Here is a 21,255-nt window from a genome sequence, read left to right as displayed (position 1 = left end):
TTTGAGAGCAGTGATCCGCCGCCGCTACCCGATGGTGACCGCAGGGGTGACGCAATGCTCTCCTTTCAGTACATACGCGACGCATCTCGCGAGCCCGACGCCAATGTCGCAAGTGGCTGAGCGGCCTGAGCCACTGTTTTAGTCGCATGCGCTTTGGGAGTGTACCCACTTTGAGTTAAGTATCTAATTTTGCTCACTTCAGGTTGGTCAAGGCAAGGTCAAGGTCACTGCTGCTACGTGCTTCCAGTCGTACTGCGCGTTACCTGTGCCGATCATAATCCAACGTCGGCTCCGCCAGTATACTTGAAACTGATACGACCAAACGGCGAATGCCCCAAAAGAGTAGGTAAGCTGCCTTAATAGGCAAGTTGGGCGAATCAACAATGATCTATTATTAGTGAATGTAACACTCAATGACTTATGTAACGAGTTGTGGCCCTGGCACTACGTGGCTGTCTAACTCATGCCACACTGCAACGGCCGACTGGCCTAATGGTTAAGGCGTCAGTTTCCGGCTGGGATTAGCTGAAGATTCTGGGTTCGAATCCCAGGTTGGTCGGCGTATGGTGTGTGTTCGCAAGAACACACACCGTATGCGTTTTTGCCCCTTACACTGTTACAGTACGTGTTTGCAAACTGAGCTGCACAACCAATCATCACCTCGAACGTCACGCAAGCCTGATTTATTGAGCTTCTGTTTCCTTGTGGATCATTGATTGCAGAGTCTGGTACTGTACATTCGCACTCGGTCATGAACATTTGAACGCCGGTCACCGGTACTTACACGGTCGTAAACTTGAACTCCATTCTCGAGTCGAATCATGGCTGTTCCAACTCACTTCTTTGCGCGGGTCTCACACAATTCTATGGACGCACAAGCTATTCAATATCATCAAGCTTCCCGTACTCAACCGAGTACCACATTCGACGATTAGTTTAGTATGTCACTGTCGCTCGAAAACGTTGCACCCTGAGGCCATGCAAGTCCTAGCTCGCGAGCAGTAGGATTTGATTGCGCCACACGAAGCGAGTTTACTTGCTCGACCCACTCATCGCGATGACTGTGTCTTTCTCCGCCAACAGCTTCTCGATCTGTTGGCCCAGAGCATCGCCAATCTTCGCTTTCTCGAGCTTGCGCGCGAGGAGGGACGAGTTGCGCTCGTTGACATGGGCTTGGTGGGCTTGATGCGATGCTGAAAACAGGAGTACGGTCGAGGTCAGCATTGGCGATGGTCGTTTGGGGGTTGGGTATCAAGAACGGTAGCGTACCGATGAGTTCCTCGATTCTTGTGGTTTGAGCGCAGTCGCGTATGGCGGAGGTGTCGAGAAGAAGCGTAGAACGGGCAAATGCACCTTTCGCATGTGCTGCATGGATGCATGGGTGCGTTAGTAAGGTAAGGCATTTTGCGGCACATCGAAAACGACGCACCTTGCTCGATATCGGCCTGGACATCCTGTAGTGCTTGGCGCCAGGACTACAGCGAGCCTAATCAGTGGTGTCCAGCACATTCACCCCAGTCCATCTCACCTTCCCCTCGATGATCGGGTCCTCGTGTGCCCCCTGCATGTCCCCGCTTTGCATGATGGAATGCCTCAGCACGTCGACGTATCCTTCCACGGCCTTCACTTCCTCCTCAAGAGACCGAGACAACTCTGGTCGCGTGAGCTCATCAAAGGCCGATAGCTGCGTCATAATTGTAGACACCCAGAATGTGATTGGGTAATGAGCGGGACGCACGGATTGAATGATTTTAGCACATGCTCTCTCAAGATCTGCGATCTCGTTGAGGAGGTGTTGCAGCTTCTCCTCCTTCTCACTCTACTCGCCAACGTTACTTCATACCGTGAGGATGAGGTGGGGAACGTACGATGCGGGCGTGCATATCGTCTAGAAGCGTGTCATCTAATTCGTCCGACGCTCGCGCAGGGACCGGCGACTCATACCGGAGACTCCGTTCTGCTCGTGTTCGAGCGATTCTCTGGCACTTCTCACTATTTCGTCGACGTGGTGATCAGCATTCAGCCCAGGACGAGGGATGCATAGGCAGCGACACTAACACCAGATCCTCTTCAGTCCTCTTGCCTAAGGCCTCACGGAGACGTGCTTCACTGGCTTTCCGTCGTGCTTCGGCGCCATGTCGATGGTCATTAGACGAGGTGTTTGAGCCCGCAAGGCGGATGTGGTATGCCTGTAGAGCCTTATTCGATGCGTAAATGGTGCGTCATGGCGATTCTATTGGAGTCGACTTACGGCCAGAACGTCCTGCGTGTGCTCCGCCCGTATCCGTTTCGTTGGTCGTCCCTGTGTTGCGGTGTTCGTGACAGGTACATCGCCTGTCTAATCAAATCTGGACGTGTAAAAAATCCGCGCTCAAGAGCAGCCGAGGCACTAACGAGCTTTACTGCTTCTGTCCTGGGTAGCCAATTGTGAGTCAATGGTGATGCATCTGGTGAGCTGCTCACTGAAGCTGACCCATCAGCCGGTCTACCTCCTTGATCCTTGAACTTCGGATAGTTTCCTTTTTCTCGAGAACTTGCAATAAGAAAAGAGACCTCCGCTTGGCGTCCAGGAGAACCTGCAATCGTTCCAATTCGCGCTCTATGGGGGTGATGAATCAACTGCCTCGGGACCCCAAAGGCTTATACTTTACGTACGGGACTTGGAAACCAACTCAAGCCGGCTGTCTAGTTGACTACGAGCTTCCTTGAACTCGTTCTTCGCCCCGATCAATCTCGCTGTTGCATGTTTGGCCTTCATGAAATCGGTTTGCTGCCCTTCGGAGGATACCCCGCTAGAAGGGCCTGCTTCCCGCATCCTTATATACACGCTTCAGCTACATAGCGGCATCTATGCTGTCTCCTGCGCAGACGTACTGTTGGATGGTCTGCCGCGCTTGGTTAACTTTGGCTCGCCCCTTCATGTGTTCGGCCATGAATAGAAGAGCATCGGCGAGTGGTCCCTTGCATAACCTGCGCATGTCATCTGCAGAAACGCTTGGTGCGCCGAGAGCGTGGAATGCCTGGCGAATGTACTCGATCCTGCCGCCTCCCAAGCCATCCGAGGTGGCAACCTGCGGAGGTGACGATGAATGAGAGGTGCCAACGACGGCTCTCGGGAGATGCGAAGATGCTTGTGCCTTCGCGCGAGCCCTCCGTGTCTCGTCTGTCTCTTTGACCATATTTGTATACTAGGGTGTGACTGGTGGCGTGGTCGCGAGGTAGGGAAAAGCAGAGACAGCACTGGGACTGAGTAAGTATGTACTGGTCGCAGCGCTGAGTGGCAGCCACAGACGCGTCGCGGTCACCGATCGTGTCTCCGCACATGATCAAGTTCCCACGACCGAGTCTGACGCGTCCCCGTCCTCGATCCACGCGTCGAACTGTGCACATCCGTTTGCTCCGGTCGACAGCCCATCTTTCCTTCACCTACACAGCGACCATGTCTACAGCAGCATCTTCGTCAAAAGCCCCAGAAGCAAAGGAGGGAGAGCCCAAGGGCGAGCAGTCCGTGCCCCACCTGGGCATGCTCGAGGAGGACGATGAGTTCGAGGAGTTCACTGTTGCAGGTGCGTCAAGCAACTCGCCATAGGTATCCCGGTACATGGGTGCTCACCGCATGCATGATAGACTGGGATGATTCGCAGACCGACTTGGCACATCTCGGCGGTGCGCCACCGGGGGCGGCGAAGAGTGGTGGGGATAAGCTCTGGGAGGATAACTGGGACGACGATGATATCGAGGACGATTTCAGCGTGCAGCTAAGGTGCGTCCAACGTTGGCTTCCGCTCTAGGATACTTACTGAAATCGCGTAGAAACGAGCTGGCGAAGAAGAGTAACGGAGGGAAAGGCCCTGAGCCAATGCAACACTAGCATCATACGTTCGTCGGACCTCTGAAGACCTTTTTGCTATTCAACTTTTGCTATAAGCTCACAAGTGAATGTATGTCGTTGACTGCTTCCTCTGGGAGAAAGATATTGCTGGATGATCTGGGCTCCGCACTGTCAAGCATTCGCATAGCTCATCACTACCGTAGGCATTCTCAATGCCATCTCACTTTGCAGCATGTGCAGAAAAATCTTTGATGCGTTACTCGGTCACTAACTGAACAGCATCGTCTTGTTCCATTGTCCCAGCAGCCTTGGTTCCATATACAGACCCAAGATTCAAATGACACCCGGACTGGCCATCATCCTCAACCCCGTCTCACCGAAACTCTTCTCCTTCGTCCTTCTGTCAGTCTCAAGGAACAAGAACGAGCACACCACCAATTCGCGAAGCTCGTCCGCGCGTGGTGTGAGTCGTAACGTCGCCGGGGTCAATCTCGGGGGCTCACCCTCCGGTCTGTGATGGACTTGTGGAATCCCGCGATGGGCTGGTTGAAGCCGTCATCTTCGGTGTAGAGCTGTATACAGTAAGGACTCTTTATGGAAGATGGGGTAAAGCGCCAGTGGTTTGACTGACCTCCAATGCTCGCCCAGGTGAGAGTCCCTTCCACTTATACCGCCTCCCACTCTCGTCTTTGAATGCCACACTGCTATATTTCCTCGTTCATCTCCCCCAGCCATTCGAAAGACGGCACGACTCACTCATTGAACGGTATTTTGCTCTTGTTCATCCATTCGCGCATCGGCACCGTCTTTCCTTCTCGAAGCGTGACCTTCCCGAGAACTAGGCCCGTGTCCGACCACTTCAGCTCCGCGACGATGGTGTCGGAGTTGCCCTCAAAAACACGCGTCGTGGAAGCGTTCTTGCCATTTTCGGTGTACACGACGTAGAGCACCTTCCCGGATGCGTCGGTGACAGTCGTGTCACAGGGATTGTCCGGGGTGAGTGTGAGCATGATGATCTCAGGGTGGTCGGCCATCGTGCAGTGCTATGGTGGGGGTTGCGTGGCGAACGTCCGGCGCGGACTCGGGTGCGAGGCTTGTTCTATAAGTGGTTGTCTCAGGGGCAGCATTTATCGGGCGACGCAGACTGCAGGCGCGCCTTTGCTGTTATGCACTGACTAGTTGATAGGTTCGAACCCTTGGATGAGCGCAAGGTCCGGGGCCAGAACGGAGATCGCGAGACGATTAACATCGCTGGTAATAGGTCACATGGGACGCTCGTCGTTCCCCGCATTTTGCCCCTGACCGGCCGACCGTACAGTGCCATGCATGCGCATTGCGCATATATTTGTGCTTGGCAGTCGTTTTTCGTGGTCTTGCGGCTCGTCGGAGTGCACTCATGCTGCGGTCTGTCTCCTTCGCAGAGATGCCGCGAGTGACTTGTACGGCTGTCTCAGGCTCGCGGCACAGCCTTAAATACGGCGGGCTCCGAGTCCGCTATGCAAAATGACCTGTTGGTCCGACTTCGAGCACACATCTCAGTAGCGCAGTAGATCATTCTGATTGCATGGTGAAGCCGACACATTGAGGCCAGCTACCATGGACGCGCCCGTACTGACCCTCACTCTCCACTCAACACCACTCTCCTCTCTCCGGACGGTGAACCTCTCTACACAGTCAGCGCGACGCGCACTGCACGAGGCTCTGCCATCCGCGTGAGCGACACATCCGGCGCGAACGTAGCCACTCTCGAGACGTCCGACCTCGGTTGGGGCTCGTCCAAGGTGAGGATCGGCGAGGATGAGTCTGTGGCGTATGGCAAGTGGCTGAGCAAGGGCATCATGCCGTTCGAACGGTGTGTACTTTGAGTCGGCGTCTGCATCGATGTCGTGCAGTATGGGAGCAGTGACATGCTGATGGTGGGTGACATGGACGTGACGATGAAGGACAAGAGAGGGCGCAAGTACAAATGGCGGGAGAACCGCGCTCGCGGGACCCTGGCGGTTAGGACTAGGCCTTTTGCTCAAGCTATGTCGTGTTTCGCAGCTGACCGGAAGGAACTTGCCCCTAGCTCTACACGGCAGAACAGACCGCGTTTCCTATTGCAAGCTTCCGCCGGACCCTCACCGATGAGGGAGGCTTGGTCGCGACCCTCTCATTGGAAGGCCAGGCGCAAGAGATCCGCGATCAGGTTGTCGCGTCGTTCGTATTTCTCGAGCGCGAGCGCAGGGCACGCGAACGTGCGATAGAGAACAAAGCCGCGAGCGAGACGAGGGCGCAGGTGTCGTTTGGGGTATCGTAGGACGCGGTGTCCCAGCCGCAGTTATGGGGAGGAAGTTTGGTCGGGACATGAACCAGTCGGAGGCGGGACAGCGGTGGTATTGTATGAGCTTTGCGCGACAGTTGGTAAACACCACGGTCTGAGGAGCATGATTTGGCGCATCGCCTCAAACAACTCGAGGTGCAAACAACGACAATTCGGTGTGCCAAAGGCTGAGGCAAATGCGAAACGGCGACACGCAACTCTAGTGGGGCACATTTGAGAAGGGGCCAGTCCCTGGGCTGCCTCCGAGGGCGAATCCACATGGAAGTCCAGGGTGATGGAAAGAGGGTGTATAAACAATGTCTCACGGGGGTCTTCAAGTTGACGGCATGCATGCTGATCCACATGTGCCCTGGTCTTGTCCAACGAGTCCGAGAATTCGAAGGGATCTGAGGTTGAGACGAGGGACTACGGGGACTATACTGGCCGTGATGACCAGTCGAAAGCAAGTTTTCTATGAAGGCCTGTGAGAGTTGTTTCAAAATCCTTGCTGAGTCCGAGGCCACAGGTTTCACCAACCCGACTCACCCGCCATGACGCCGACGCCCATGTGCACCCGTGTTCGCGGGCGACTGAGTTGACCGCACCCAGAGCAGGCGGAACTACGGCTGCAGCCTGAGTTCTACGTGCACCGAATAGAAGCGAGAATGTCAAGCCCTATGTATGGGCAGTCATTGCCCAAGCGAGCGGTTGGATATTGAGAGGTACCACATGCTGTACAGTGTACACCTGCTGCCGGTGGCCAGTCCCATGGGTTCATTCTCCTCGTCAGAGAAGCACTCACGCAGAACTCTGGCGAGTCGCCAGTGTCGTATGGCGGGTACCACACTCGACGAACGTGCGCGCAAACCTACCCGCACGCGCCAGGCGCGCAAATACAGTTAGACATCTAGGCTCGTGACCAGCCGTTAGAATGCACGTGCTCGTTGTCGGGGTTTGAAGGGCGAGCAGGCATTCTAACGGCTGGGACAATCGGAAGGCCTTTGCGGGGGTCCCTAAGGCGCTGCCGTATTTGGGCCCCCGTGAGAATCGACACTTAGTGAAAACGCGTGTATCGCGTTCTGGCTCATGGGCGTCCTTGGGCAAGTTTGGCAATGGACGCATACTACGGTCTCTAGGTACATTGAATCATATATATATCTATTGCGTAAATCATGCAAGCTCGACTAGTCAAGATAAGGATCTACATCGGCCTCCTCGTCCAATGTAAACCACGGTTCGTGCTCCAGCCAGTACTCCGTCTCGTTGACGTCTGCGTCCTCCTCCTCGCCGTCTGACACCCCGTCGTCGATATCCATCATGTCTTCGTCGCCGGACGAGTTCGCATCAGTGTTTGCATGGTCCGAGTCGGTTGTTACATCACTGCCCGGTGAGTCGTCTCGCGCCGTCGCCGTTCCGGGCGCGTCAATCGTACCGCCGACAAGAGGCGATGTTCGCGCGCGACGCTTCCTCAAACGGGCGAACATTGCGTTGTACTCTCCAAGCGGTCCCAAAAGCTGTGACACTCCAACCGCAACGACGTTCGGTGTGACTGCCTTTTCGCCATCAATCACCCGTCCTGGCTCCACTCTGTAAACATTAGCATCTGCGAGCGAGCGTCGAAGTTCTTCAATGTCGCGTCGAAGGTCAGGTTCCGCGTGCTTGATGCCTTGCCGTGACCCTAACGCATCATTCATTGATGTCACTAGGTGCCGCAAGGCCCCAATGCAAGGCGAGGTAATCTCAAGCCAGTCCCACGAAGCGCCGCTTCCCTGCGCGCTGTATATCCTCTGCAACATAGATATTTTTCGGTGTGAGCGACGACGAAGCAGCGCAATTGAGAGTCGCACTCACCTTGGTCCAGAATATGTTGTGCTCTTGCAGCAGGTCCACAGGGTACCAATGATTGGGCTTTCCGGTGGTATTCACGAGCCAGTTATTGATCACTATGGTGCTGTGCCGCATTAGAGTGAGCAAGCATCATCATGATTGGACGAGAGGAACCATACCGCAGAGGCTTCGGCCAAATATGTGTCAGGTTGTGAATGACATGTAGGGTTTCCTGCGCGTATTTCGTACGACCACTCCCTCGATAGCTGAGTGCTAATACCTTCAGCACCAGTATGATTCGACCCGAGTCGCCGGCCTTGATGGCATCGCTGAACTCTCGAAGCACCAGGGCATCTCGAAGGAACAGGCATGCGTTTTCAAAGACCATGTCCCCCTGTGTCACAGCTGGTATGGCCCCGGAGTCCGGATTGTTTGATTGCGCTCTGGCAAGCTCTCGTGAACATCAGGAAAATCTGGATTCCCTGATTTTGACTATCTTAGACCAAATTAGTCTCATCAGCCTAATGACACTCTAACTGAGTAAAACTAGGACTAATCAGAATAATATGCATATTTTAGTTCATACTCTGAAGGTCTTATTCATGTTAGCCATACTTGTTGATAATAGTTCATAATTCTCAGCACATTGTGATGCAAATACAAATACTGTACAGCCACAACTTGGTTTTCACTATGCTCTTTGGGTTACCTGGGTATGCAGACATATTCATCATTACAATAAGACAGTATGTACAACAGCTACCTATCATCTAATCTATGAAGACTGGAACTCTCATTTGCCCCGAGAACAGCAGACTGAGCTCGTGCCCATGTGCATCTTCCGGCTGACTTGTCCACTCAGCAGATGGGCATGCGGGCTGTTGTCGTTCAAACTGTGATTCTGTTTTGAAATGAAAGCAGGTCAGCACTGTAATTATCGTGGTGGAGTCAGAAGTAGGGCGCATAGTGAGCACATACTAGATTTGATTCACACATGCGGACCAGTTGTCTGAGCCACGCCGGCCTTCCTAAGTCATTTGTTGTGCTCGCTGTGAGCCGGGATGCGCCATCAGACTCGTCGACGGTACGCAGGTCGCATAAGACAGCTGAAGATGAACGTACCGTGCACCCATGCAGGACGACGCGAACAAGCCCTGGATGGCTCGGTCAGCAAGGTGAGACGAGGAGGAGACACGAGTTGTACCGATGGAGTCGCGATCCCGAACATCGAAGAAGTCACGCCCTGAGTACCGCAGGACGACTGTTGCGAAGGTCGATCAGTGACGTCGGATGTGCGGGACAAGACACGTACCGGAGGGCTGCAAGATGTACGGCTGACGTGTCCGCACGGCTGTGTACCCCTGGGGCGGGGTAGTCGTGCTCTGGAGAGACCACCAGCCGCCTTGACGCACGGCTACGACAAGGCCGGGACACACGTACCTGGGTGCAACTCGACTCGACAGGACCCGGGCCGTTCTGTGGCTACGACAGCGACGTGGGGAGAGGACGAAAGTTAGCAGAGTAGTGGACGGCGCTTGTGCAAGATGTACCTGGAATACGAGCGTAATGAGCTCGGGCGTGTAGCTCGCGTGTGCAGCTGACGTGTCAGCGAGCAGGGCGAAGATCTGCTGGATGGGAGACGGTGAGTTGGAGTGATAAACTGATCACGATGGACGTGACGTGGTTACCACGTACCGGAGACCGACGTCCTAGGCGTGTGTCATTGTAATATGCGTCCAGCGTGCGCGAATGCGTGGACTGCAGTAGGTCTTCCGCGCTGGTCATTCCCGTGCGTTCGGCATTGCTGACACACGGTCCCTCCTTCCGACATGCTCGTCCAGCGGAGCGTCGCCAATGGGCGAACAAGCGAGAACAGGGGGGGTGGGCGAGCTGGCGAAGACGTGAGAGTGGACATGCAAACGAGGCAGCGATGGAAAAGGTAGGCAGACGAGCAGAGCGAGCAAGTGTGCGAGCAGGCGGGCGGGTGAGACGGACGAGACGGACGAGAGCAGACGGAGGGAGCGGGCGGGCGCAAGAGGACGGGCGCAAGAGGGCGGCGCGTGGACAAGCATAGAGGCGCGCGGGCGGACGTGTGAGCCAACGAGCACACACAACGAGCTACCCGCCGATGCGCGTGCATGAGCATGTACTGACAACAGATTCAGCGATTAGTAAATGCATTAAACGGGGCGTACCTCTGGGTCCCGGGCCTCTGCGCTCGCTATAATCTCCCTCTTCCCCGAGTCGCCCTTGACGTTCCACCCATCTTCTATCTCCTCCTTCCGTGTTTGTTTCTGTATGACTAGGAGATGGCGCTGGAGCTTTGATGCGTGGGGGTCGGCATGGTGGTTGGTAATAGCAGTCCGAGTCGTGGGTGAGTCGCGAGTTGAATACGACGGTCCAGTGAGTGGGCAGATAACCACGCGGATCGCCGCGGCGGCGGATGGCGCAGAGACGGGCAGACGAGCGAGTGTGAATGGATGGTCAAGACAGCGTGCGAGTATGTAGGCAGATGGGTCGACGCGTGCGGCGAGTAGTGAGCGGGCGAGATTGGACTTGCAAGTTGTTGACTAACTTAAGTCGAGAGCCGGGCTTCGGCGCTAAAGACTTGGCTCGCGTCTCCCAAGTGCCACGTTGCCACTTGTCCTCCCTCTCGCGATGACTGGCAGTACCTTCCCGCACCCACCCCTCGACCTCATCGCCACTCATGGACATCGTGAGTCCGTCTGACGTGCGGCAACTGGACTTTCTGACCCGCTCGCTATCAGGACACTCAGGATGAAGCCGTGGGCCTCGCGCTCTTCGACACCACACCAGAGTCGTTTGCGACCCTCCTGCGCATGCCCATCCTCTCGCGCCCGTTCATCCTCTCGTTTACGCCCGCTCACACCCGTCCGCCCGCTGTTGCCTACTGCTCCCGCCGCCCGCTTACCCGTTCTCGCCGCCTGCTCACCAGCCCCCGCTGTCTGCTCACCAGCCCTCGCCGCCTGCTCGTGCACTTCCATCGCCCGTCTCGCCCACTGGGACCCACCTGTCTGACGCTCCTCCCCGTTCTCGGCCGCTCCCCGTTCTCGACCGCTAGCTTGCCCGTAGGCTGTCTACTACTCGTTCTCCCACTCGTCCCCTCTTCTTGCCCACCCGCCTGCTCGCTCGACGACTCGGGCTCTCCCTCTCTCCCCTAGTTCACCCGTCTGCTCGCGCACACGCCGTCTCACTCTGTAATAATGTACTGGAGTAGGTGTGTCGACGAGCAATGAGCTCGTCGTGCCTACTTGCCCAGCAGTTCGCGTATCCGGTTTCGATGGAGTCTACGTGTCCATCCTACTCTCTCGCGCTCTCCCTTTCGCACCCGCCCGCTCTCACCGCCCACTCTCACCGCCCGCTTTCACCCGTCTCGCCGCCGTCTGCCTACCTACACCCTCGGTAGGTTGTTCGCCTGCCCACTCTTTCCTCTTCGCCGGCTTGCCCACCCTCCCACTCTCGCTCCACCGCTCGTTCTTGCCCACTCGCCCCTCTTGCTAGCTCACGCACTTGTCTGCTCGCTTGCCCGTTCTTGTCTGCCCGCGATTGCTTTCTCGCTCGCTTGCTCGTTCACCTGTCTTGCCTGTCTGCACTCTCGCCCTCCTGCCAGCTCATCTGGACGCCCATTTGCCCTCGCCTTGTTTTGCTGTGATCTGCACGCCCTCGCGGTTGCCTACGAGGAGGCCGATGGCGATAATTTCGCAGCTAATGGCAACGTTTCCGAACTCATTGGCGTTTGCATTTCGACTCGGACAGCAAGCAGACTATGCGCGATGCGGAGGCTCTCGGTGTGCGGATGCTGCTGCGCGACCACTGGTGTCTCTTTGCGATGTCGAGGTACGTATGCCAAAGTTGCCCTATATCGATATTAATCCACCCACTCTGCATGCTTCCGCTACGGTGCACGCGTTCGAGCGTGCACTACCACTTGCACAGTGATAGCTCGAATGAGAATGTGGTTTGTAGTCGATGTATGGGTGGCGGTGAGTACAAACGCAGACAAATGAACGAGCTGACCGCCTGCACAGGGAGTGGCGCCGTGCAGTACAATGTGCTCGTCGACCGCGAGCATGCAGGGCAAACGACCTGCGTGTAGACATGGCTGATGGGTGGTTGGTGGGTAGGCAGGTGAGCCGTCGGATGGCGGATGAGCAGGTGGAGGAGTGGGGAAGTTGACAAGTGGGTCAGTGGGTGCGCGAGCGGACGCGCAAATGAGTAGGCAAGTGGGCGGGTGGGTACAGGGTGCAGAGAAGTACTACACAAGCTGACCGCGAGTGCGCTGTGCGAACGCCCAGTACATAGACACGGCCGACGAACGGGTGCACAACCGAGCGGGCAGACAGACGAGTGGACGGACAAGCAAATTGACGGGTTGACGGGAGAACTCGCGGAGGGGCAGGCAAACGGGCACGGCAACCGTGAGCGTGCTGGGCAATGCCTAACGCACAAATAGGGCTACCGAATGTACACGTAGGCGGGGTGGGCACGGAGGCGGGCGAGCAGGTAATCGAGTGGGAGCGCGTGTGCAGGTGAGCAAGCGGGTGCGCGTACAGGTAAGCGGGCAGGCGACCTGTCTTAGGCTGCGGGTTTGATAGATTACTACGTGCACTGGTGTTTCTCAGTAGATATGTATCTAGAATACAGTCTTTGAATCAGATATTGTTATCATGCGAGATGGCCAGGCATGCGCTCACTCTCCTCTCTCGATGTATTGAGGACTCATGGTGAAGGATCATAGCTAATGTATACGGGATTGTCAGAGGATTACACCTCAGATAGCTCTCATTGGAACTCATTAGGACATCATTAGGGACTAATTAGTACTAATCATTTTCGGGGTAAAGGAATGTTGGCTAATAGCTAAAGCTTCTAATTTGTACTCATTGTATCAAAATATGTCTCATATACTCCTATTACGTCTCATTAGGGAATTCAGGTTTTCCTGATGAACGTGCGCCCCGCAGCTTAGACACGGTGTTTGAGATTGCGAATTGCGACACGATGTCCGCGACGTGCCGCTGCAGATCTTCGAACGTCACAGTCTCCGCGTATTCGTCCAAGCTGTCGCATGAGCTGACAAGCTCGAGGCAGTGTATCAAGCGGCCGTATAAGGAATGGAAGATGAGATCGCGGGCAACACGATACGGCGGGCGATTTGTTATGACAAAGGGCTTACGGTCTAGCACGGTGTTGTGCCAGGAGAGGCACGCAGGGTCATGCTGGCCCAGGTGAGGGTTGCCCCAGTGCGTCTCGAGAAAACCGAACGTCGCAGCCATTTGATAGTGGAAGAAGCCCGGTGCGAAGGTGGCGAAGAGCATCGATCGGGATAGGGTATCATGGCCTGCACGATTGCTCATGACAGCACGAAGGCGGGCAACTGAGAGCTGGTCGCCAAACACAATCTTGACGGTGTCGGTGAAGTTAGTTGAGTCCAGATCATGACCAAGCTCACTAAACATAGCCTCCATGACCTCCGCATTCCCCTTGATACTCGCTTCCTCGATGTTCATGGCACGAAGAGGGTATACCTCTGTCTTGTGTAGCGGGATGCACTCCGAGGTACGAGGCAGTGTTCGGTCAACATCGGGCTCAAAGCGAGCAAATGCGGGGCCTCCATACGACACAATGACGCGTAGGACAGCGTGTTCGAGCAGACTGGTGAATAGCTGTGTCTCGGGTGCGTTGAGGAGGATGTCATCCCGCGAAAGAGCCGGGGCTACGTCGAAAGCGTGGAGAAGGTCGACAGTGAGCATGTCGCTGCGAGAGGCATGGAAGAGTGGAAATACTGTGGCACAGGTGCCGTTTTCGATGGAGTCCTTGTTGCTCATGGTCTGCTCGGGGGCGTGCAGAATCCAGTTGATGTTGTCATAGACGTGGGCGAGTTCGTGAACGCGTGCCTTTGCACGGGTATTGAGGCGGCAGGCTTCGGAAAGGCGCCGGAGTATACCCCCGCCGAGTCGCTCGGTGAGAGCGCCGTGGACACCTTCGTCTGGATGGTCTTCGTCTATGGTCTCAAGGCTGTTGGGCTCCTCAGGCTGTTCCTCTGCACGGTTTTGTCTCGGATATTCTGGTGGGTTTCCGACTCGTCAACTCTAGGCCTCGGCTGCAGCAAATGGATGCACCTGCTCACCTTCATCGATCGAGGAGAGTTCAGACTGGGACGAGTCATCAGACTCCGTCTCCTCATTGTCATCTCGCTCAGATTCATCGTTGTCACTTGAAGGCGGTGACTGCGCAGGGCTTCGAGTGTCGTCGGAGGTGTTAGTCGGATGGTACCCAGGCCCTGATGTTCCTGCGATGGCCGTATAGCTGCTGCATATTCCGATATGTGACAGGATGCTGATGCACTGGCGCTGCGCACCGGTCGCATAGAGGTACAGGCCCAGTACATGCCGTCCATAGCTGTTTTGCTGACTACGTTCGGCTAGGAGGCCCATCAAAGCTGTACCAACACGCTAGTGACCGAAGTCGGTCAGTGCGGCTCGCTGTAGACTCCATGAGAGTGGCATACCAGCTCGTTCTGTCGAATGGAATTGATTGTAAGTGTCTTCTTCTGCCGCCGAGTCATTGAAAACTCTCTCATCAGAGCCGTGGTAACTGGACAGAGCGCTGCGAGTTGATCATGAATCTTCGTCAGGCTGAAGTTCACGAAGAAACCCTCGTCCACAGCCTTGGTACGTGATTGAAGCATCTTGTTCTTGGTTGCTCGGGTACCTTCACGGCTAATGGTTTTCTTGATATAGTCCATCACCCACGAATGTACCGCTCGCCGGCCAGTTGGGCTGTTGCGTGATGAAGTCCAGTAGGTGAGTACTTGGTCAATTCGACCTGGAATGTCAAACATCCCCTGCCACCGTTCCTCTCCTCTCTTTGATGCAGGGTCGGAGAGGTACAGCACGAGATCGCCCCAGCTGTATCCATGGGACTTGAGAACAGCGAGAACTTGGTCAAAGACCTCTTCTCGCGGCATGCGCGGTATAGGTAGTTCCGCATCAGGACTGTCTTCACGAGCCCTGGGTTCACTGTGCATGGCATTCTCGAAGGTCAGCATTGACCCGCTAGGTATATTGCCTGTGACGGCCGCTTGATAGTTTGCATTTGCAGCTGAAATCTCTCCTGCAAGTCGATGTTCGCGATCTATGCGCCGCTGTCGGAGCGTGTTGATACGCTGCTTCTGGCCTTTGGCTTGTCGTTGAAGCTTGCGCATCTTTCGATTCCCCCGGATGGGCGATGAACTGTCGGGGCCACGGCTACTCGGGTGAGCATTGTTGTTGGAGTGAGAGCGGATCGGGGTCTGCGGGTCATGGAGACTGACACTTGCTGGAACAGGATATGTGGGTAGGACTCTAGATGGACCTGCAACAGACGGGTGGGCCTCGACGGATGGCCGGTCTAGCACAGACGTGCTCAGAGTTTCATGGGCAGAGAACAATGCGGAAGGCAGCAGTATGGGTGACGGAGGCAGCGGGGAAAGGGGTGAAGACGGTGGGAGCGGGGACATAACCCACAAGCCTTGTAGTTTCAGTGGCGAGTCATCGAAAGGATTTGCAGAATCCTCCATATCATTATGAAAAGAAGCGAGTGTACGCGATATGCAGAGAGCAGTACAGAAGAAAAAAGATTCGGTGTACTTCACCATTATGCTTGCCGGAACGCCACCGCCACCGCCACTGCTAGGCTCATTCGCAAGTTCAACTGCACTCACTCATACACCAACCAACCACTGCAACCATGGCTCGTTTGAGGAAACGGTCGTTCAGTCAGCGCTGGGCTCGTCGTCGTGACGCGGCTGGTGGGTTCAAGTGGCAGCAACTGTCTGAAGACGATGTCAGCAAATTGCACGACCTCATTCACAAGACGTACGGGTGGCCTGCACGCAATTTTCAGCTGGAAGGTATCCGGGCACAGCTGGAAGGGGTAGACATGATGATTCAGGCCCCAACCGGGTCGGGCAAGACGGCTGTAGTAGCTGGTGCACACCTTTGGCCACAGGACAGAGCGAAGGTGACGATCATGGTATCGCCGTTATTATCCCTCGAAGACGAGATGGTATGTCAGTTACGTGCATGCCCATTCAGCACTCTGAGATTACTTACTTTCCGTAGGTCAAGACATTCAAAGAGCAATTTGGGCTCGATGCCATTGCTGTCAGTAGTAAAAACGGTTCATGCTCACCGCTTGTCGTGAAGGTGCAGTAATGACAGTCTTGTCGTCTTCGGAACATCATGGTTGAGTTCAGGCCCTCCAGCGCATCCTCGCACTCAAATACCAGGTCATTCTCGCATCGCCAGAGATGCTTCAGTCACGTACCTTTGTGAAGAAAATTCTCCGCAACTCCAAATTTACGAGGCACGTTCTTTCCTTGGTTATTGACGAAGCACACTGTGTCTCGCACTGGGGAGCAGACTTCCGCAAGAAGTATGCATCCCTGGGTGTTATCCGCGCATTCCTTCCACGCGGGACACCGGTCATTGCTTTGACAGCCACCTTGACCGGACGTGTGCGCCGAGACATTCACAGCAAACTCCACTTCCCCAAGGGTGGCAGCCGGTTTGTCAACATCGGGAATGACCGCCCGAACATCGCTCTCGTCGTACGCGCCAATCAGCATGCTCTGAACTCGTTTGAAGACTTGGATTTCGTCATCCCACAGTCAGCCAGCTGTCCTCAGGACATCCCGAAAACTTGGATCTATGTCGACAACATCAATACGGGGGCGGAAATCATTGACTTCCTCGCAGACCGACTCGAAAGACGCACTGCACATCGACCAGAAGGTCCCCTGTCTGCAGACTTGATCCGCCCATTCAACGCGACTCTGTCTTCTGAGTACCGCACCGCTGCGATGGCTGCATTCCGGGATGGTGACATTCGCATCCTTGTGTGCACAGAAGCCGCTGGAATGGTACGTTTATCAGTTCATGCATCTCATCAAACACCGCTTAGTGACTTACCTGCCCTAGGGATGTGATATACCTGATATAGACATCGTCGTCCAGTGGAAGCTCCCATCGACATTCTCCAACTTCATCCAGCGTGCGGGGCGCGTTGCAAGAGGCCGAGGTCGAACAGGGCTGGCCGTGCTGATTGTCGAACGGTCTGCATATTCAATCGACTTGACGCCATCCAATGCGCCACCCGCTGGTCACGGACAGGCCAACACAGTGGCAGGACAGGACGGACTGGGGCGAGGCAAGGTCAAACCGGCAGTGAGGGGGAGGAAGAAGAAGAATATGAGCAGCGCACCGCAAGCAAAAGCTCCGAAGCAATATGCCGAAGCGCACAGCGTCAACCACGGAGGCAACACATGCAAAGACGATGTCCCGGCGGGCGAACAGCCTCGACTGGACACGGAGGCGCTTGATGAGGGACTACTGGTTTTCGTGCAGAGCGTCCGCTGTCGCCGCCGTATCTGGGCAGACGCATTTGAGAGTCCCTTGTCAGGTTTGTGTATAGGCCTCTAACCTGGTTTTCGTATCAGCTAACGATCTAGTACGGACCTCGTATGCAGCGCCTACAGGATCCTCAAGTTGCTGTGACATATGTGATCCAGCTCTGCTTGATCGCACGCGCCCTGGTGCTGTTTTGCCGGCGAAGAAGATTAAACGCGTTGCGCGTGGACACCCAGATGTCGAAGCCCAGCTGAAACTGTGCGACTGGCGAGACATGGTGTACGAACGCGATCACCCGGGAAGCCTATACGACTCGACGGCCATCCTGGACGACAGCTCGATTGAACGCCTCGTCACTGCGGGAAATCTCCCCCACAACATCCTCACCTCAATTCTCAAGCCATCATGGGTCTGGTGGGACAAATACGGAGATGAGCTGATCACTTACATTGCCGCGCTCAACATCAAATTCATACCCAAGCCCGGGAAGAAAACGACGAAGCAAACAAACGCACCGGCTAGCATCGCTGCGTCTTCCAACCTATCCAGCCATCCTGCTCGCTTGGAGCCCAGTGGAACGGCTGCATCAAAATGAGTAGCAGACGTCGACCCGGGCAGCTCGTCGTCCACTGAGACTAGCCATGAGGCGAGTGCAGTGGCCAGACCAACCAAGCGAGCCCGTGTCGAACATACCCCTGGTCCTGTTGCGACATCATCCGCTGCGAGCTCAGGCCCGGGCCCCGAGTTATCTCACCCGGCACTTCCCACCTCCTACGACTCGTTTTGGACCACATATACATCGCTTGCGCGAGCAACAGCAAGTTCCGATTCACAATCATAAATATTTTTCTACATACGTAGTACAGCATCTGAATGGTATTCGAACATCTGACCGGCGTAGTGCGAGCGAGTGGTGAGGCAGTCATTGAATATGAATCCTTGACGGAGTCGGACTGCTCGTCCACTGAGAGCTACAAGGAGGACACACGCGATTTCACTAAGTGTCGATTCACACGGGGGCCCAAATCCGGCAGCGCCTAAGGCCCCCTCGTAAAGGGCTTCCGATTGTACCAGCCGTTCTTCGAACGCTCATCGGAGTTCGAAACGGCTGGTCACGAGCCTATTAGACATCCTCTGAGCGCGGTCGGCAGATTGCTGGCAGCGGAAGCCCGTGCATAAATGAAAGAAGACAAACTTAGGAACGGAACAGGCTGACAGACACTGGCAGATCCTACGAGTCCGCAACGTGTACCGCGGCGGTTGTAAGCTTAAGCAAAGGGCGAGGAAGCTGCCCTGGTCGATGCAAGAAGCATGGGCTGAAGTCAAAATGATCTAGGTCCCACCGCATCCGGATCTCTGTGGGCGAGTGCCGCGGGCGAGTCGCTCGCTGGTCGATGACGTCGGCTTACTGCGCGCGAAGGGAGGCCCGGGACTTCCAGATTTTGCATAGAAAGTGTGCGCCGAGCTCGAGTGTTTCGGTCGGTGGTGGAATCATAGGAGAGCATAAAAGGAAGGACTGTACATGCGCACGGACCCCTGAGCGTCGGGACCAGGTCAAGCTCGATCGCGTCGATCGGCAGTGCGATCTCATAAACAAAGTCGATGAGTACCACCTGCGCCATGTTGGTCCAGGCACCACATACACGATAAAAACACAGCCTTTTTTCAGCCATGTACGTGGATGCTGCCTGCGCCAGGAGGAGCTCAGATGAACTTATTGACCATCTCGGAAACTTGCTCAAAAATGAGTCGGCGAGATCACCGATCTGGATCGTACATGGGCGCCCATCTGCCCCCAGATCCGACTATCAGGTCCACTTTGCGTTCCACATGGACGACGCCAGCCGGACTGCCACAGCACAGCAGTCCGCATCCAGCAAGACCCAGCACGTCGTCGTCGACCACCAGCTGAGCGCACGAACGTTGGCGCACCGGGGCGAGAGAAGGCTATGCAGGGCAGACTTGCCGGCAGGGATTCGGTGGGCGGTGATGTGGCCGGACAGAGTTCTGTCTGGAGCGGGGCCACGATTTGGGAGGAGGACGAACGTGCGCCGGGAGATAAGCCGAATATGGACATAACCCAGGGCCATCAGGGAGAAAAAGATAGCAGAATTCGCCGGAGCATGGTGCTCGCTCTCCCCGCAAACTGTATATCAGCGCGATGATGCTCGTCCCGCACGCCCTACCGTCCCCGTCTCGTCTACCTCCCTTCACTGTGAGCGTCGACTCGAGCAATGGCTTCCACCGGCAAGAAACGCGTCGGCCTCAGCCAGGTCTCCCTCATCTTTGCGTACGTGCTCGCTCTTCGCAGCCACATACAACGACATTGACATCGTATGCCAGTTGCGGGACCGCCTTGTTCTCTGACGGTACTTTGTTTGTCCATGTCTGACGATGCAGGAAATTGACGGGGCTCATTGGCAGGTTATGCTAACAACATCATTGGGAGCGGTGCGTGTACCCGTCCTCCTTTCTCGCGCATATACTCAGTCTCTTCGCGATTTACAGTGAATACCCTCCTCAAGCGGATCTATGGCCCGGACCAGATCGATACCACGTACAGTAACACCCTCACGTCGCTTGCCTTCGCGGGCACCGTCGTTGGCATGCTCATATTCGGCTACATCTCGGACAAGATTAGTCGGAAGTCCGGTATGGTGAGTGTTTTGCTCTCCACCTTCTACGACGTGCAGAGGCCCGAGGCATATAAGGACAGTTCTTGACTTTCGGAAGCCACATCTACGCGTCTCGTCCTGCTTACCGCATCGCTCGGAAATTCAGTGTCTGCTTGCCGGCATCTGGGAGGAGAGGCGTGTTTGCAGCGTCATTGCCTGCTGACCTACCTCTCCTGCTGACCCGTCAAATGGAGCGGAATTCCGTATCTGCGGGGACGTTTGGCGAGGCGCCTTGCCTGCAACTGTCACCGCGAAGCTCGCGTCGCGAGCCGGCGCGTCTCCGTAACATGAGTCTCATTAATCCGAGCCGCGCATCTAACGCCTTCGCTTGAATATTTCGTTGTGCCCTGGCTAATCACACTGCCTGTAGATGCTCGCAACGGGTATCGTGGCCCTCTTCTCCGGCCTTTCCGCAGCATCAAGTGGAGCGAACCATAGCGTGCGGGGGATGCTCGACATGCTTTGCGCGATGCGGTTCCTCATTGGTATAGGTGTTGGCGCGGAATACCCCTGCGGGTCCGTCGCCGCCTCAGAGCAGTCGGAAGAGCCAGGTATCAGCAAAAATGCCCAGCATCGGTGGTTTGCGCTCGCGACCAGTACGTCTGCTCCCTCTTCCCTATCAAACACAAAGGTTGGATGGCTATATGCGCCTTCACAGACTCCATGATCGATGTTGGCTTCGTCGTCTCCGCGTTCGTCCCCCTCGTGCTCTACTGGATCTTTGGCGACAACCATCTACGCGCCGTATGGCGTATCTCGGTCGGTCTCGGTCTCATACCGGCCGTTGCGGTCTTCATCTGGCGGCTGCAAATGGAGGAGCCGACCCGGTTCAAGAAGGACTCGATGAAGCGCACGAAGACGCCGTACCTCCTTATTATCCGTAGGTACTGGGTCCAATTCTTGGGCATCTGCATCGCGTGGTTCATCTACGACTTCATCGTGTATCCAGTGAGTCACACTTGGCACACTGCTGTCGATCTTTGGGATTCATGACGTGTACAGTTCGGTCTCTTCTCCTCGACGGTCGTGGATAACATCACGAACAACTCCAGCGCGCTTAGCGTTGTGTTCGGCTGGAACGTCGTGATCAAGTCCGTGTTGTGATTTACTCATGTGTACCAGTAACTGATGGGACCCTTCAGCTTATTCTACATCCCGGGCACGATCGGCGGTGCATTCGTCGTCGACTACCTCGGTCCAAAGTAC

The 21,255-nt window shown here is 55.6% G+C and overlaps 5 protein-coding genes and 1 non-coding gene across 6 annotated transcripts; 4 read left to right on the top strand and 2 right to left on the bottom strand.

Moving 5' to 3' along the window:
• Nucleotides 1-478: 478 nt before the first annotated feature.
• Nucleotides 479-559, top strand: B0H18DRAFT_t158. The gene has a single exon. It is a non-coding gene; the product is annotated as a tRNA-Arg (tRNA).
• A 6,759-nt stretch (nt 560-7,318) lies between these two features.
• On the bottom strand, nt 7,319-9,746 carry B0H18DRAFT_1127286 (uncharacterized protein; the record flags this gene model as incomplete). The annotated part of the gene is made up of 9 exons (XM_048035272.1): nt 7,319-7,921; nt 7,986-8,085; nt 8,141-8,355; nt 9,084-9,115; nt 9,166-9,222; nt 9,274-9,343; nt 9,402-9,443; nt 9,512-9,589; nt 9,657-9,746. 9 exons carry the CDS (start codon nt 9,744-9,746, stop codon nt 7,319-7,321), a joined length of 1,287 nt encoding a protein of 428 aa, XP_047885397.1.
• An 886-nt stretch (nt 9,747-10,632) lies between these two features.
• On the top strand, nt 10,633-11,043 carry B0H18DRAFT_1217107 (uncharacterized protein; the record flags this gene model as incomplete). Its single annotated transcript, XM_048036686.1, has 3 exons — nt 10,633-10,677; nt 10,730-10,864; nt 10,939-11,043. Exons 1-3 carry the CDS (start codon nt 10,669-10,671, stop codon nt 11,041-11,043), a joined length of 249 nt encoding a protein of 82 aa, XP_047885396.1. The 5' UTR covers nt 10,633-10,668.
• A 740-nt stretch (nt 11,044-11,783) lies between these two features.
• Nucleotides 11,784-12,165, top strand: B0H18DRAFT_1054430 (uncharacterized protein). The gene has a single exon (XM_048031029.1). It carries the CDS (start codon nt 11,812-11,814, stop codon nt 12,076-12,078), a length of 267 nt encoding a protein of 88 aa, XP_047885395.1. The 5' UTR covers nt 11,784-11,811; the 3' UTR covers nt 12,079-12,165.
• A 730-nt stretch (nt 12,166-12,895) lies between these two features.
• On the bottom strand, nt 12,896-15,189 carry B0H18DRAFT_961143 (uncharacterized protein; the record flags this gene model as incomplete). The annotated part of the gene is made up of 3 exons (XM_048043035.1): nt 12,896-14,049; nt 14,113-14,437; nt 14,494-15,189. 3 exons carry the CDS (start codon nt 15,187-15,189, stop codon nt 12,896-12,898), a joined length of 2,175 nt encoding a protein of 724 aa, XP_047885394.1.
• A 524-nt stretch (nt 15,190-15,713) lies between these two features.
• Nucleotides 15,714-17,969, top strand: B0H18DRAFT_890215 (P-loop containing nucleoside triphosphate hydrolase protein; the record flags this gene model as incomplete). Its single annotated transcript, XM_048041298.1, has 5 exons — nt 15,714-16,031; nt 16,088-16,171; nt 16,231-16,887; nt 16,946-17,426; nt 17,494-17,969. 5 exons carry the CDS (start codon nt 15,714-15,716, stop codon nt 17,967-17,969), a joined length of 2,016 nt encoding a protein of 671 aa, XP_047885393.1.
• Nucleotides 17,970-21,255: the final 3,286 nt, after the last annotated feature.

This window comes from Fomitopsis serialis (assembly GCF_022376445.1).
Source record: "Fomitopsis serialis strain Sig1Antser10 chromosome Unknown B0H18scaffold_244, whole genome shotgun sequence".
In the NCBI taxonomy this organism is placed as follows: Eukaryota; Fungi; Basidiomycota; class Agaricomycetes; order Polyporales; family Fomitopsidaceae; genus Fomitopsis; species Fomitopsis serialis.
The sequence above is the reverse complement of the archived record's forward strand: the minus strand, read 5'-3'. Positions and strand labels throughout refer to the sequence as shown.